The 12981-nt window shown below is 61.0% G+C and overlaps 1 protein-coding gene across 3 annotated transcripts; it reads right to left on the bottom strand.

The window, feature by feature from the left end:
- Positions 1 to 191: 191 nt before the first annotated feature.
- Positions 192 to 12009, bottom strand: GGA1 (golgi associated, gamma adaptin ear containing, ARF binding protein 1). 3 transcript variants are annotated; one of them, XM_074226881.1, is made up of 18 exons: positions 11543 to 12009; positions 9377 to 9525; positions 8800 to 8884; positions 8633 to 8708; positions 8080 to 8178; positions 7371 to 7494; positions 7098 to 7198; positions 6778 to 6858; positions 6012 to 6149; positions 5842 to 5923; positions 5307 to 5414; positions 4941 to 5090; positions 3112 to 3176; positions 2737 to 2897; positions 2319 to 2491; positions 1848 to 2017; positions 1547 to 1657; positions 192 to 1400 (listed from the first exon to the last, which is right to left on the bottom strand). In XM_074226881.1, exons 5-18 carry the CDS (start codon positions 8161 to 8163, stop codon positions 1290 to 1292), a joined length of 1659 nt encoding a protein of 552 aa, XP_074082982.1. In that variant the 5' UTR covers positions 8164 to 8178; positions 8633 to 8708; positions 8800 to 8884; positions 9377 to 9525; positions 11543 to 12009; the 3' UTR covers positions 192 to 1289. The 3 variants fall into 3 exon arrangements, with proteins under 3 accessions (XP_074082982.1, XP_074082983.1, XP_074082984.1); XM_074226882.1 differs by having other exon boundaries at positions 9377 to 9520; positions 11543 to 11861; XM_074226883.1 differs by lacking the exon at positions 9377 to 9525 and having other exon boundaries at positions 11543 to 11861.
- Positions 12010 to 12981: the final 972 nt, after the last annotated feature.

Below are 12981 nucleotides of genomic sequence, written 5' to 3'. Positions count from 1 at the left end.
CTTCTTCTGATCTCACTATTTCCTCTTAAACTTTCATTTTTGAAATCTCAGTGATCTTTGGCCCTCACCCAGCACTTGCAGAGACCAAAACAGGGGAGGGCACGCTGTCTGCTGCAGCCCAGGGTCCTGGGACCAGAAGGTACTACAGCCCTTCCTTGGAGGGCTCCCCAACTTCGGCACTTCCACAAGGGTCCAGGAAAGAACTCTTTATTATATTCCATAAATACACCACATTCGATGCAGCACAATGTCCCTCTGACCACAGGACACCAGAGCCACCTATGGGCCCCGGGGGCAGTCCTGCAGGCCCATGACAGAAGAGAGCTATGGAGAGGCCTGGCAAGGGAGAAGCTGCATGGAAAATCCCAGAAATACCCCAGCAAGAGCCCGACCCACGAGTCACCGTTCTTCTGGCCCAGCCACCCCTTCCCTGTTCTATCGGGGAGACAAATGGGATGTGGAGGAGGGGAGCATCAGGGGTTCCCTTCCCCAGCCATACTCTCCACCCAGACTGTGGACGGGGACAGAGACAGACTCACACGAAAGAATTAACATCAAAGCCCACACCAGAGAAGTGCAAACAGTTGGAGGCGAAGCCCCCAAATTCAACCCAGTTCCTGTGGGGGTGCTAGCCCCCGTGTCCCCCAAGGGGAAAGGGAGAAGGGGAGGCTCTGGGTCCCGTAGAACAATCCCCGCTCCAGTAAGGCCACCCCTGGGTTATGGCTAGTCCTTTCCATAAGGCATAAGAGAGCAGGGCTCCAGCCCCACCCAGGTCCAGGGTCATCCTGTGGTGCCCAAGCCTGGCCCCTCCCCAGGACTGCTACACTGGTGCTGGGGGCCCCAGGGCCTCTTTGGGTCCTTCCCCAAGTCCACTCACCCACCTCCCGGCCCCATCCTCTCACATCTCCACAGATCAAAGCAGGACGTCCTTGGCCAAGGGGTAGGCTGCTAAGAGATGAGGCTGTTGTGTGTGGGGAGGGGGCCCTGGCCTCAGTCTCTCCATCTGGGTTTAGTTCGGTGAAGAAGAGGAAAGTGGGGGGAGAGCGAGTCATTGGAGAAACACCAGGGAGAGAAGCACCAAACCCCAGTGCGTATGGCTACAGAGGGGGAAGCTGGCCCCCATCTTGTCTGCCAGGGAGCACAGGCTTCCAAGTGAGGTCCTAACCAAAAGAGGCCCTGAGGAGGGGGAGGGACCGGGCTGGGGGTGGAACCCAAACCCACTCTGTGGGAGGGGAGTCCTCTCCTGCCTCCTTGGAGCCTCCGGCACCCTTCCCTTCCCTGGCCTGCTTCTAGAGGCTTCCCCAAGACTCAGGTGGGGGGAACTGGTCCACGTCTCCCATCTCGTTGTAGGTCTGGTCCCCCATGGCGAAGGTAAGCTTGTACCGGAGACGGACCTTCTCCTAGGGGGCAGAGGGAGAATCACAGGCCTCAGCGGGGAGGCAGCAGTCCTAGGAAGGAGAAATCTAAGGCCCAGAGAGGAAAGAAGGTCTCCTGCAGCTGAAGGGCAAGGCCAGGGGCTGGGTCTCCAGCCCTTGACCACTCTTACCTTCTGGGGGTTGGCGAGCAGCAGGACTTGCGTGATGGCTGTGGGATGGACGATGGGGTTGAAGGCAGGCAGCTCGGTGCCTGAGGGGGGCTGTAGCTTCACTTTCATCACCTGGGGAATGGTGTCAGGGCAGAGGGCCATGATCCCCACGTCTCCACCCTGGGCCCTGCCCCGCCCCCTCCTCAACCCACGTGCATCAGGAGACTGAGACCCCGGGGGGTCTCCCCTGGCTTATTTAAGTCACTGTCTGAGGTCCCCTCCCTCCCATGCCCACCCCGACCCTTCCACCCCATAAGGTCACCTTGGGGACAGCAGACTGAAAGACAATGTTCCGGATAGGTTTTGGGGCCGTGCTCAGCATAGAGACCACCACAACCAGCACATCGGGCCGGCCGGGCAGGGGGTCCCGGGCAAAGTGGAAGAGAATGCGGAAGCCATGCTGGTCATAGACAGTTACGGGCAGGATGCTGCCTGCAGCCAGGGTGGGGGATGGGGGAGAAGAAAGAAGGGGCAGGCATTGGGAGGGCGGCCACACTGATGGAGAAGCCCCCAAACCTTGACTCTCTCCCCCGATCGCCTGCTGCCACCTGGGCAGCACTTTACAGATCACGGACACATGCGCCACGGATGGGAGGGATGGCGGGGAGCCTCACAGCCACTCTTCTACAAGGAGGGGACGGGCCCAGGCCGGGAGCTTGGCTGGCATGAGCAGCTGTGTCCTAGCCCCCAGGACAGGGCCCAGCCCAGGCTCCCCAGCTCTGCCCTCGCTTACTGGGTCGGATGGACTCCAGGGGCACAGAGACATTGGCCAGCGAGATCTCATCCGGGGGTTGGGGACCCGTGAGAGGTTCACAGGTGCCACCCGGGAGCAGTGTTGGGGCACCAGAGAGGCTCTTGTTCTGCAGGTCACGCAGGGTGAGCCGAGGGGCTGGCTGCTGCTTCTCCCTTCAGAGGAAAAGAAGGGAGGTGAAGGGCTGTGCTGATGGGAAGGAGGCGGGGGGCCCTCACTGGCCTCCATTCCCTTGTGCTGTTCCCATCCCCACCCACTCCTGACACCAGACCTCCCGGCAGGTGGCCTGTCTTTGCTGCTAGATGAGGGCTGGCACCTTCTCTGTTCTTACATTTCCCCCCTCTCCCCAGCAGGGCAGGAGCCCAAAGGTGCCGGACAGCTGAATGGGCACTGTCCTCACCACCGCATTTGCTGGGACTCTGGGGGCAGGGACTGCTGCAGCAGCGTCTTCCCTAAGAGGTCCAGGTCGTCAAGCCCGCTGGAGGATGACGGTGGCGTCGGGGGCAAGGGCTGGCTCTCAGTTTTGGGAGCCACACTGGAGAACTCCAAGCTCTCGGATGACTGGCAAAGGAGAAGTGCATGTGGAGACAGAGAGAAGGGGTTGGAGGGCAAAGGCTGGAGGGTGGCTCTCTGCTCCTGGGGAGAGGCTGGTCAAGCCCAGGAGACTCCCCAGGAAGCTGGGCCTCGTTCCCACTTTGTCCTGAGCAGTCTCCTCCCTCCTCAGCCTGGCCCCTTCCCTGGCTGGACAGGCCCAGCAGGTTCCTCCTCCCCCTACCTGGAAGCTATTCCATCCTCCACTGTCCAGGCCCAGGGCTGCTGGCGGTGTAGGGTCATTGAGGCCTAGAGACAAAAGCGTCCGCCTGAGGAAGGCTGCCCTGGTCCTCTGCCTCCCCAGGCCATCTTCCAGAACTGGCACCTTGGTGTGGGAAAGGGGCATGACAACCTTCTGATCCAACCCCCCCCAGAGAATGGGCAAAAGGAGCTGATGAGAACTGGGAGGGAAGAGAAAACCAACCAAGAGCTCCCAGGCTGAGGAATGAGACTTCTGTTGGGCTCCCCAGCAACAAGGGGAGAGCTGCCCTGGGGGCTCTGGGGGAGGGACATGGGGGTCTGCATCACCCAGGCTCGTAGTGTAGCTGGTACAAACAGAAATCTCCCATTTTAGAGATGAACAAAAAGCCTCATGAAGCAGGAAGTGACTTGTTCTGAGCCATGTGACTCCCCAAATAGGGGCTGGGAGCCTCCCTCGAAGGCAGGGGCCTCCCGACTTCCCATGTTGCTTTGTGTGGGGAGCCTCTGTCAGGGCCTGGGGTCCAATGCCAGTCCTAGCTCTATCGCGAGTGCTGGGGGGGGCAGGGGGAGGTGGGGGGGTCCTACGCAGCAGAGGCTCTAGACAAGGGCCCTGGGAGTCATGCCCTCTGGGTCTTCATTTGCTCATCTATGAAATGGGTGTAAGGACAATGTCCAGCTGTAAGGATGCTGGCGATGCCTGTGTGAATGTGCCCATAAGCATGGGTCTGGTGGCAGGGGTCACTACTGTTCTTCAGGCCCTGCTCAGTCCCAAGCTGGGGACTTCTCTGAGGCGCCCGCAGCTTCCTCCCCGCCGTTCAATCTCTCACACCCCAGTCGAACCACAGACTTTCCCCTTCCTTTATTTCTACTCATTGCCAACTCAGAGCAAAAGTTGAAGGGGGTGGGCACAAGAGGAAGGGAAGTGTGGTGGCTGCATCAGGGCTCCAGCCAGTCTGAACTCTCCTGTGTGAGTCGCAGGTCTGGATGAGGTGGGGGGTGGGTGGGCTGGCTCTTGGGGCATGGCCAGGCTCTACACCCCACAGGGTGTGGTCCCCATGCCCTGCTACGGTCTAACGATATGGACCTCGACCACAACTTCTGGATGGATTCAGGAAAGCTGGGTCCTCGTTTTGGGCCTGTTCCCTGACTGTCAAGTGCCGGGGCTGGACTTGAGTTCTCTCCTACCCACTCAGGCTGGGGGGGGGGGGGGCCAGGACCCTTGGCCTGCCTGACCAAGCCCCAGGCTTGGCTCTGCCCCCTGGACTCCTGCCCCAGAGGGGTCCAAGCACAAGTGCTGGCTCTGGGTCCAGGGGGAGTGGATATTCTACAGGCTCAGCCTTGCTTCCCACCAGGCTGGTCTCAGAACTCAACAGTTCCTGATGCCCTAATGCTCACCAATGGGGAGTTGGGGGTGGTGATCAGGAGTCTAGCCAAACCACCAGTCCCCCATCCCAGAAAGGTGGGGGTGCAGTGCCAACAAGTCACCTCTGCCCTCCTGTTCTGGCAGCTGCTGCTCCCAAGCCAAGAAGCCTTTCTTCAGTAGACAGAAGAGAAGTCTAGGAAAACTACTTCCTGGGGGCTCCTTAAACTCTGCTGGGGGGCTTGAGACAGAGACCTGGCCTGAGGCCCCCACCCTTAGGCATTTCTGACTGCCCTCCTGGGCCCAGCCCCCCATCAATGCCCGCAAGGAGCTGATTCCCTTCCCCAATGATACCCTTCAGCCTGGTCCATGAGTGGCCGTGTTGGCTCTAAGGGTCAGCAGCAGCACCACACGGCTGGGCACTGACCCCTGCCCCTTCCTCCTGGCCTTACCTAGAGACATGAGCTCATCGTCAAGCAGGGAGAGTGCGGTGGGATGTTCTGGCCCGGTCAAGCCACCTGCCAGGCCGGGGGGGGCCGGGCCAGCCGGGCCTGCTGGAGGTACGTCCAGTCCAGAGAGGTCCAGGAGGGCAGAGGTGCTACCTGGGGAGGAGGGAGAAGACAGCAGGGCCCTGAACAGGGAAGTTGGACATTATAAGAAATGGAGCACGGACAGGAGGACATCTCTGGTCCTTCACCTGGACAGGCTCCGTGCTATCCTCCCCGCATCTGGCCCAGGGAACAGATGCTGCCCTGGTTCATCCTGCTCCCTTCCTCTCCTGGAGTCAACTCTTAGACTGCCCCGTCCCTCAGCCTCACCTGGAAGGGGGCCGGAGGCTGGGTCCCCATTGACCTCTTCTCCCTTCACCAACTGCTGGTAGAGGTTGATCACCTGGGTGAGGTTGTCATTGGCCTGCAGGATCTCGGCTGGGATAGGCAGGAGGGAGGAAGGAGAGTAAGGAATCCCAGACCAGCCCCTTCTGGGGCTCCCCTTCAGGGAGGGGTGCTCTGACCCTGGAGGAAGGCCCGAGGCCAGGGCTTCATATGCCAGAGCTTCTCACTGGGGTCTCCAAATATTTGACTATTGTTGGGGCACGCCCTCTAAGAGATGTGGGTTTACCGAGATACTAATAATTACCTCCACCTCAAAAGGACTGGCTCAAAAACGAAGCCCTGCTTGACCCTGTCCAGGTAGGCAAAGTCCCCCCTCTCTGGTGTCTCCACTAGGGGGAGGGGATCACAGAAAGGCTTGAAGCCAGGGAGCAGGTCTGTGCCAGCTCATAGAGGCCACCCGCCCCCTGGTGGCTACTCTTGGAGTCTGCACACCCCGGGGGTTGAAGGTCCTGGGGCTCACCCAAGGCCTCGTCATTGTCCTCTGTGTCACTGGCCAGCCGGAACAGCATGGGCCTCATGCGCTCACAGCGCTGGTACAGTTCCTGCAGGGGCAGAGGGGAGAGGGAGGAGAGGCTGAGAGGAGCCCCTACCCCCCAGAAGCTGCCCGGGACCCTGGAGGCGAGGCCTCACCTTCATCAGCTCATCGTTGCTGACTGAGGTCTCCCCCTGACTGTAGCTGGTCACCATCTCAGTCAGCAGTCGCACGTTGTTATTCACCTCTTCTATGGCGCTGACCCGCTTAGAGATCTTCTCCATCCGCTTCTGGTCCTAGGGACAGGCCAGACAAAGGGCGGAGGGTCGTGTGCCAGCCCTGGAGGCCTGTGGCACTCAGAGCTCCTACATCCCCTCTGCCCCACTTGGAAGGTTCCTAGGCAAATAGTGTGGCTTGGAGTCACTGGGGGGTGGATTCAGATCCTGGCCTCTCCATGATTTCTCTGAGTAACTTCAGGCAAGTTATTTCTCTCTAGGCCTCAGTTTCCTGATGTGTAAAATGAGATGATGCTGGGAATCATTCCTAGAGTTGGTTAAGCAGCTGGTCAATGTAGCAAACCTCAGGGAACCACAGTGTGTGTGTGTGGGATAGATATGGGCAGTGTGGCCAAGCTCTGCCGGCCGGCGCCGAGACAGGTGTGTGTGTGTATGTGTGGGGAGGAATGAGACAAAGAGGAGAGGAAGAGAAAGCGGAATGTGTGTGTGTGTGTGTGTGTGTGCGTGTGCATGGCCCCCTTTACTCAGGACTTCAGGGGATCCTTGCGAGTCTGCGAAGAAGCCAGGGAGCTGTCATCCTGCTCAGAGAGGGCACTGAGGAAGCCCGCTCACTGCCAGCCTGGCCTCTTCTCCCTTCCCACCTCCTGACCATGCCCGCCCCGGGAGCTGCCATCTCCTGAGCAGGCACCTCCTGGACCATCTCCTTGATAAGCTTGTTGGCTGCTCTCAGGTCCTCCGGGTGGGAGCTCTTCAGCAGCCGGGCCAGCATCTGGGGATACAACAAAAGGAAGAGGACTGAGGGGCAGGCCGGGGGCAGACGGTGAGCACCTCCATGCCCCCCCCAACATCTCTTTGGCAAGGCCACCTTCTAACCTAGACCTGCCTGGGCCAGGGGCTCCAGGAAAAGGCCAGGGGTGGATGTTGAGGGGGCTGGGCCCCCTACTGGCTTGTCGGACCTTGGCAAGCCTGTCCCAGAGCGGTGACTGCTGGCCCCTACAGTCTCCTTACCTTGGACTTTTCCTCATCTTCAAAGATCCCATTCTTGGGCCGGGTGGGTGGCGCTGAAAAGGGGGCGTCATCTGGAAGCTTGGGATCTATCTTCACAATCCCTGTGAGACCAGCAGAGCCAGTGTGGCTGTCACTGTGCGCAGGCTAGACAGCCCCTGGGCCCCATTGAGGGCCCAGGGCTCGGAGTCGCCCTCCTAGCCCCAACCCTCTCAGCCTCTGGGTTTCTTCTGCCCACGGGGCCAGTCCACCGTGGGAGGGCGGCCCCTGGCTCACCTTGCTTCTTTAGCATCTGGTAGGCCTCGGCGATCTTCACCTCCTGAGGCAACCCCAGAGTCCAGCTGTAGAGCAGCTCCAGAATCTTGTCTTTCACCTTCTCCGGGGTGCGGGTACCCAGGTACTGCCCAGGGAGGAGGAAGAAGAACCCTGACTCCTCCAGCTCTGCCCTCTGCCCAGCCCCAGGACCCCAGACCTGGTCTCTGCCCCCACAACTCTCAGCAGCCCTCTGGTCCTTGGATTACACGCATCCCTCAGGGCCATTCCTTCTCCCAAGGCGGAAGAGAAAAGGAGGGAGCTGGAGGCACTTAGGTCATCCCTGCTGATTTGTGGAAGGCACAGGGGGGACCCAGGGGAGGCACAGAGAGGGAACACGTGGGATTGGGGCGACAGAGTGACAAAGATGGGGAGGAAGGGAAGGGAAAGAGAAACAAGGTCCCATCTCAGCACTGGTTCACCTTCACCAGCCTCTCATGAGCAGGCAGGTGTGTCTATGGGGGGGGGGGCAAGGGGCATGGACCTGTGGGGGCAAGGGGCATGGATCTGAGGGGGATATGGACCTTTGGGGGGGTGGGGGGGCTTGCCTGACAGGGATGGGGCAGGGGTTCCTCCCCAGGTACCCTGGCCCATGTGATAGATACAAACAAGAGCCCAGATTCCCCGGGAGGAGGGAGGGGGCCGTGTGCCCCACCTGTCTCCTGGAACCCACCTTTGGTGATACCACCTTGATGAGCTCATTGAGAAAGCGGAACTTGCCCACCTCATCATGGAAGCGTTTGCCACAGTTCTTCATACAGGTCTCCAGGACCTGAGGGCAGGGCAGGGACAGTTGAAACCCCATCTCTCCCTTCCCCAAGGAAGCCCCCTTCCCTGCTCCCAGCATCCTGACTCGCAGGCACTCTCTCCCCTCTCGTCTCCCTAAGGGTTCAGGACTATGAGTCTAGGCTGGGGAACAGGACCCTTTCCTAACATGGGGGGGGTCTTGGGGTGCTATCAGATGTGGTCATGTGGCCAACAGGCTGGCTGGCTAGGCTCCACTGCTTTTTTCTTTTGGAATCTAGTCACAAGAGAAGGTGCCCAGGGTTGCAGAGTAGGACTGGGGTAGTGAGTAATGATAAAAATACAAAACATTGAGAAAACACTTAAAAAAGTCTCTCTTCTCCCCATCCCTGTCTCAGGGGCTGCCCTCTCCTGGGCCCTCCCCCCACTGGCACAGCCAGAGGCTGGCTCAGCTCTGGTCTCAAGGTGGAGCAGGACCTCACCGTCAGGGCTTGGGTGGCTTCCCATTCTTGGGGAGACTGGATTTTGTGGGCTAACAGCCGGGTGGCCAGCGGCGGCCTGGAGGAGAGACAAAGGGATGTCTTCAGGGCTGCCTGCTCCCCAGAGGGTGGGTGTGCCTGGCTGGCCCCGGCATCCCCCCCCCACTCACCCTTCCAGTTCCTTGTTGAGCTGCTCGCAGAAGGCGTCGATGCTGTCCCAGTCCAGCTCCCTGTTGAGGGGGTTGGTAGCTCTGTCTGCGCCACAGGGAAGGAGCAGGGGGCACGGTCAGGGAGGAGGGCCTCCCAAGGCCTGAGCCACAAAAGACCTCTGGTGGTGGATGATAACCCTGACTTATGGGGCTGCTGCTATGGAGAGGCGGGAGTTTCAAGGACTGTTGTCGGGGGGCCCAGAAGGGGCACTCTAGAGGTGGTGACCAGCTCAGCCTCAGCACCAACACAAGCACAGGGAATGGGGAGGAAGATCTGGAGAGAGCTGCAGAGCTTTGTCTGGGGAGGCCCCAGGAGCCAGACCCCCCCAGGGCTCGGCCCCTCCCCAGAGACCTTGTCTTGGAGGGTCGAAATGAGGTGTGGGGCCCCAGAAATCTCCAGTTCTCTACAAAGGGCCCAGGGTGGGAGAAGCCACTAGATGGTCAGTCTGGGCCACCAGGGACAGATCTTGAGGAGCAGCTTTTTGCACCCCCACCCCCATAGGGCCGGCAGACCCCAGGAGGGGGCAGAGGAGCTCACTCAGGGTCCGGGAGTCCCGGGGGACTCCGGGAGACGGGTGAATGGGGGGCAGGGGGAGGGAGGTCTTCCTTTGGCCACTGGCCAGCCCGGAGAGCACATGCTTCGGGGGTGGGGCAGGAGAGGAGACCCAGAGATCGGTGTCACCTGCTCTGGAAGAGAGAGAAATGGGGACGGCAGCTGACGGACCCATGGGGGGGCACGAGGCTGGATTGGTGGGGACAGCGACTGGGGGAGCAGTCAGATATCTTGAGTCCTCAGAGCCAGCCTCCCAGAGTCGCCCAAGCTCTTCTCCAAACCTCCCACCTCCTGGGGGTTTTAAAAGCCCCCCTTGAGCTCCCCCAATATCTTCTCTTGAAAAAATACTTGGGGTCTTCTCCAGTCCAATCCTGTATACCTCAGCTTCTGAGGTCCAGTCCCCCAAATTAAGGGGTGAGTCTCTCCCAACCCCCCTTGTCCATACACGCCAATATCTCGCCGGGTCAGGGGCCTTCCCGAGTCCACCTGTTCCCCTTGCTGAGATGAGGTTGAATGACCCGGGCCGGCTCTGGTGGGCAAGGATTTGGTGGAAATGTGTGTTCTTCCAGGGTTGGGGGTGTGCAGTGTAGAGATGAAAATGAAATGAGGGTGTAGAGAGGAAACCAGGGGAAGCTACAGCAAGGGGGTGTGTGAGAGGTCCCCCCCCCCATCCCGTGGATGTCTCGGGGCAATGGGGAGAGGAGGCCAAGAAACTGGGAAGGAGCTTGGGAGGAGGCAGGTCCTGGAAGCAGATTTGGGGAAGGGTGTGGGTCCTTGGGAGGAGTACAGGGGGGCTGTGTGAGTGGAGGGGTAGGAACAGTCTGGGAGTAGCCAGAGAAAGTCTGAAGGGGAAGCCTGGGGAGATTTTGGGGGGTCCCGTGGGAGTTTGGAGGAGGATTTGTGGGGATAGGATGACAATGTCATTTGGGTTATAGGGATGGCTTCAGGATGAGCAAGGGGAAAATGAGAGGTGGAGGTGGATTTTGGGGGAAAAGTCAGAGGTTTCGGGGGCGGGGAGGCAACTCCCAATTTAGGAAGGATCAAGCTGGGATATCAGGAAGGGGATGGGGTGATGGGAGGAGATTAAGGAGGGAATCCTGGGGATCTGAGGACAAGAGGATCCTGAGGGGATCTTGGGGGCAGCCAGGAATTAAGGGGGTGGGCTGGGAACACCTGAAGACAAAACCATGAGATTTGGGGGACAGACGTGGGTGGGTGGGCTAGAGCTATCAGGGCAGGAATTTTTGGGAGCTTCTGGAAGCCGATTTAGGTCACTAGGTTAGGAGTGAGCGGGCTCTGGGGGCCGACAGAAAGAGGGATCTGGGCGGAGATTTTCTTTTATGCTTGTCCTGGAGGCAGATTTGGGGGTTCCTGGGGTCACATCTAGGCACACAGGCTGTGGGTGTTGGGATAGAATGGGAAGAAATATGGGGTGCACAAAGGGGGGATGGATTGCCTCGGGTGGCCTGGGGTCTGGGGGAGGCTCGGAGAGTCCTGGGGAAGACTTGGTGAGTTTGTAGCTACGGTGTATCGGGGGTCCTGGAGAGAGTCTGAAGGTGGGGGGCTGGGGTCTCGGGGAGGCTTGTGGGGAAGATCTGGGGTGCTGAGCTTGTAGCTCTGAGGTCCATTTGGGGGGTCCTGGGGAGACTGAAAATGGGGGGCTGGGGTTTGGGGAGGCTCGCGGGGAAGGTTTTGGGGTGTTGAGTCACATTAAGGTACATTGGGGGGTCCTGGGGAGACTGAAGGTGGGGAGCTGGGGTCTCGGGGAGGCTCATGGGGAAGGTTTTGTGGTGTTGAATCACATTAAGGTACATTGGGGGTGTCCTGGAGAGAGACTGAAGGTGGGGGGCTGGGGTCTCGGGGAGGCTCATGGGGAAGATCTGGGGTGCTGAGCTTGTAGCTCTAAGGTCCATTTGGGGGGTCCTGGGGAGACTGAAGATGGGGCTGGGGCTCGGGGAGGCTCGTGGGGAAGGTTTTGGGGTGTCAAGTTTGTGACTTTAGGGTGCATTGGGGGGTCCTGGAGAGAGACTGGAGTTGGGGCGGGGTCTCGGGGGGTTTGGGGGCGTCTTTGGGGGGCCCTGGGCAGGCCGGGCTGGGGGCCCCGGGCCCGGAGGGAGGGCTGCGCGGGGGGCCCGGGCGGGGGTCACTCACTGATCCTCGACTCCAGGCTCTCGGGCTCCATCTCGGGCTCCGTCCGCCGCGGGGCCGCGCGCCCGCCCCCTCCGCGCTCTCGCGAGACCGGGCCGGCCCCGGCCCCGCCCCCTCCGCGCTCTCGCGAGACCGGGCCGGCCCCGCCCCCCAGGCCTAGCGGGGCGCCGAGCGCCGCGGCGGGGCCGAGGAGCGCGCCGCCCGCGCGGCCATCGAGACGGGCCGGAAGCGGCCCGGAGCGTCGCCTTGCCAACGGCGCCGCCCCTCGGCGGCGTCCCCTCGCGGCCGGGCCGGGCCTGACGGGAAGCGGGAGCCGCGGCTCGCCGCCGGCACCATGGACGGCCGAGGGGCGGGGCTAGCGCGTCGGCCGCGGGCCGCGTCCCCGGGAGCCCCGGCGGCCGCTTCCGGAAGAGCAGCCGGCGGCCATGTTCCGCGGGGCTCCTCGCGGCGCACTTCCGGCTGCGCCTGGGATCGACTTCCGGTCGGAGGGCGCGGGGCGGGGCTTCCTCCGGGGGCGGGGCTTCCGGGGCGCCGCCTCCAAGGGCCTCTGACGTAGTTTTGGGTGGGACCCCGGGACCCCGGGACCCCGGGAGGCCGAGCCGCTCCCCGAGGAGACCAGCGCGATCGGAACCCAGGCCCGGCCGCCTCGGCGGGGAAAGAAGATAGCGGCGGCGGCGGGGGGCGCGGGGTCAGGAAGGGCCGAGGTCAAGTTCGGCCCCCCCGCCCCGGCCAGATGCTCCGCATGGCGCCCCGCGGGGCTGGGGGCCGTGGAGGAAAGCTGGGGGCGGCCAGGGGCTGCGGGAGGAGGAGGAGGAGGAGGAGGAAGGAAGGAGGAAGGAAGAGGAAGAAGAAAGGAGAAGGAGGAGGAAGAAGGAAGGAGGAAGAGGAAGGAGGAGGAAGAGGAAGGAGGAGGAAGAGGAAAGGAGGAAGAAGGAAGAAGAAGAAAGAAGGAGGAGGAGGAGGAAGGAGGAGGAAGAAGGAAGAGGAAGAAGAAAGGAGAAGGAGGAGGAAGAAGAGGGGATGAGGAAGAAGGAGGAAGAGGAAGAAGGAGGAAGAAGGAAGAAGAAGAAAGAAGGAGAAGGAGGAGGAGGAAGAAGCACCTGACCAACATTCCCTCTCTCCCACAAAGGAATAGAGGGCAGCCTACCTTCTCCCACTGCCCTGGGTCAGAATCCAGGGTCAGTATTTTCCTGCCAATCAAATCACACTGGAAGAGTAACCAGTTGGTCTTCCTCAGCCCCAAAGAGGGCAGAGCTAAGAGGAGAGAGGCAGCCAGCTCCCCGAGAGTGAGAGAGCCCAGGGGTTGACCCTGAGGTCCCTCTGGTGTGGCATGGTGCACTTGTCCCGACCACCTGAGTCTGGAGTAGGCTGAGTTTTATAAATCTCTTTGGGGCATGGAAATCAGAGCAGTTATCACCCTTGAGCTGCTTGGGACAGAGGCT

This window comes from Macrotis lagotis, chromosome 2 (assembly GCF_037893015.1).
Source record: "Macrotis lagotis isolate mMagLag1 chromosome 2, bilby.v1.9.chrom.fasta, whole genome shotgun sequence".
Lineage (NCBI taxonomy): Eukaryota > Metazoa > Chordata > Mammalia > Peramelemorphia > Peramelidae > Macrotis > Macrotis lagotis.
This window is presented reverse-complemented; position numbering and strand designations above follow the sequence as displayed.

Bases quoted from the DNA above. Each gene is read 5' to 3' on its own strand.
- GGA1 (XM_074226882.1), bottom strand. From the start codon at position 11,573: ATGGAGCCCGAGAGCCTGGAGTCGAGGATCA. The intron at 9,521-11,542 runs GTGAGTGACCCC...CTTCCAGAGCAG, and splicing joins GAGCCTGGAGTCGAGGATCA to GTGACACCGATCTCTGGGTC. The intron at 2,492-2,736 runs GTGAGGACAGTG...TTTCCTCTGAAG, and splicing joins GAGTCCCAGCAAATGCGGTG to GGAGAAGCAGCAGCCAGCCC.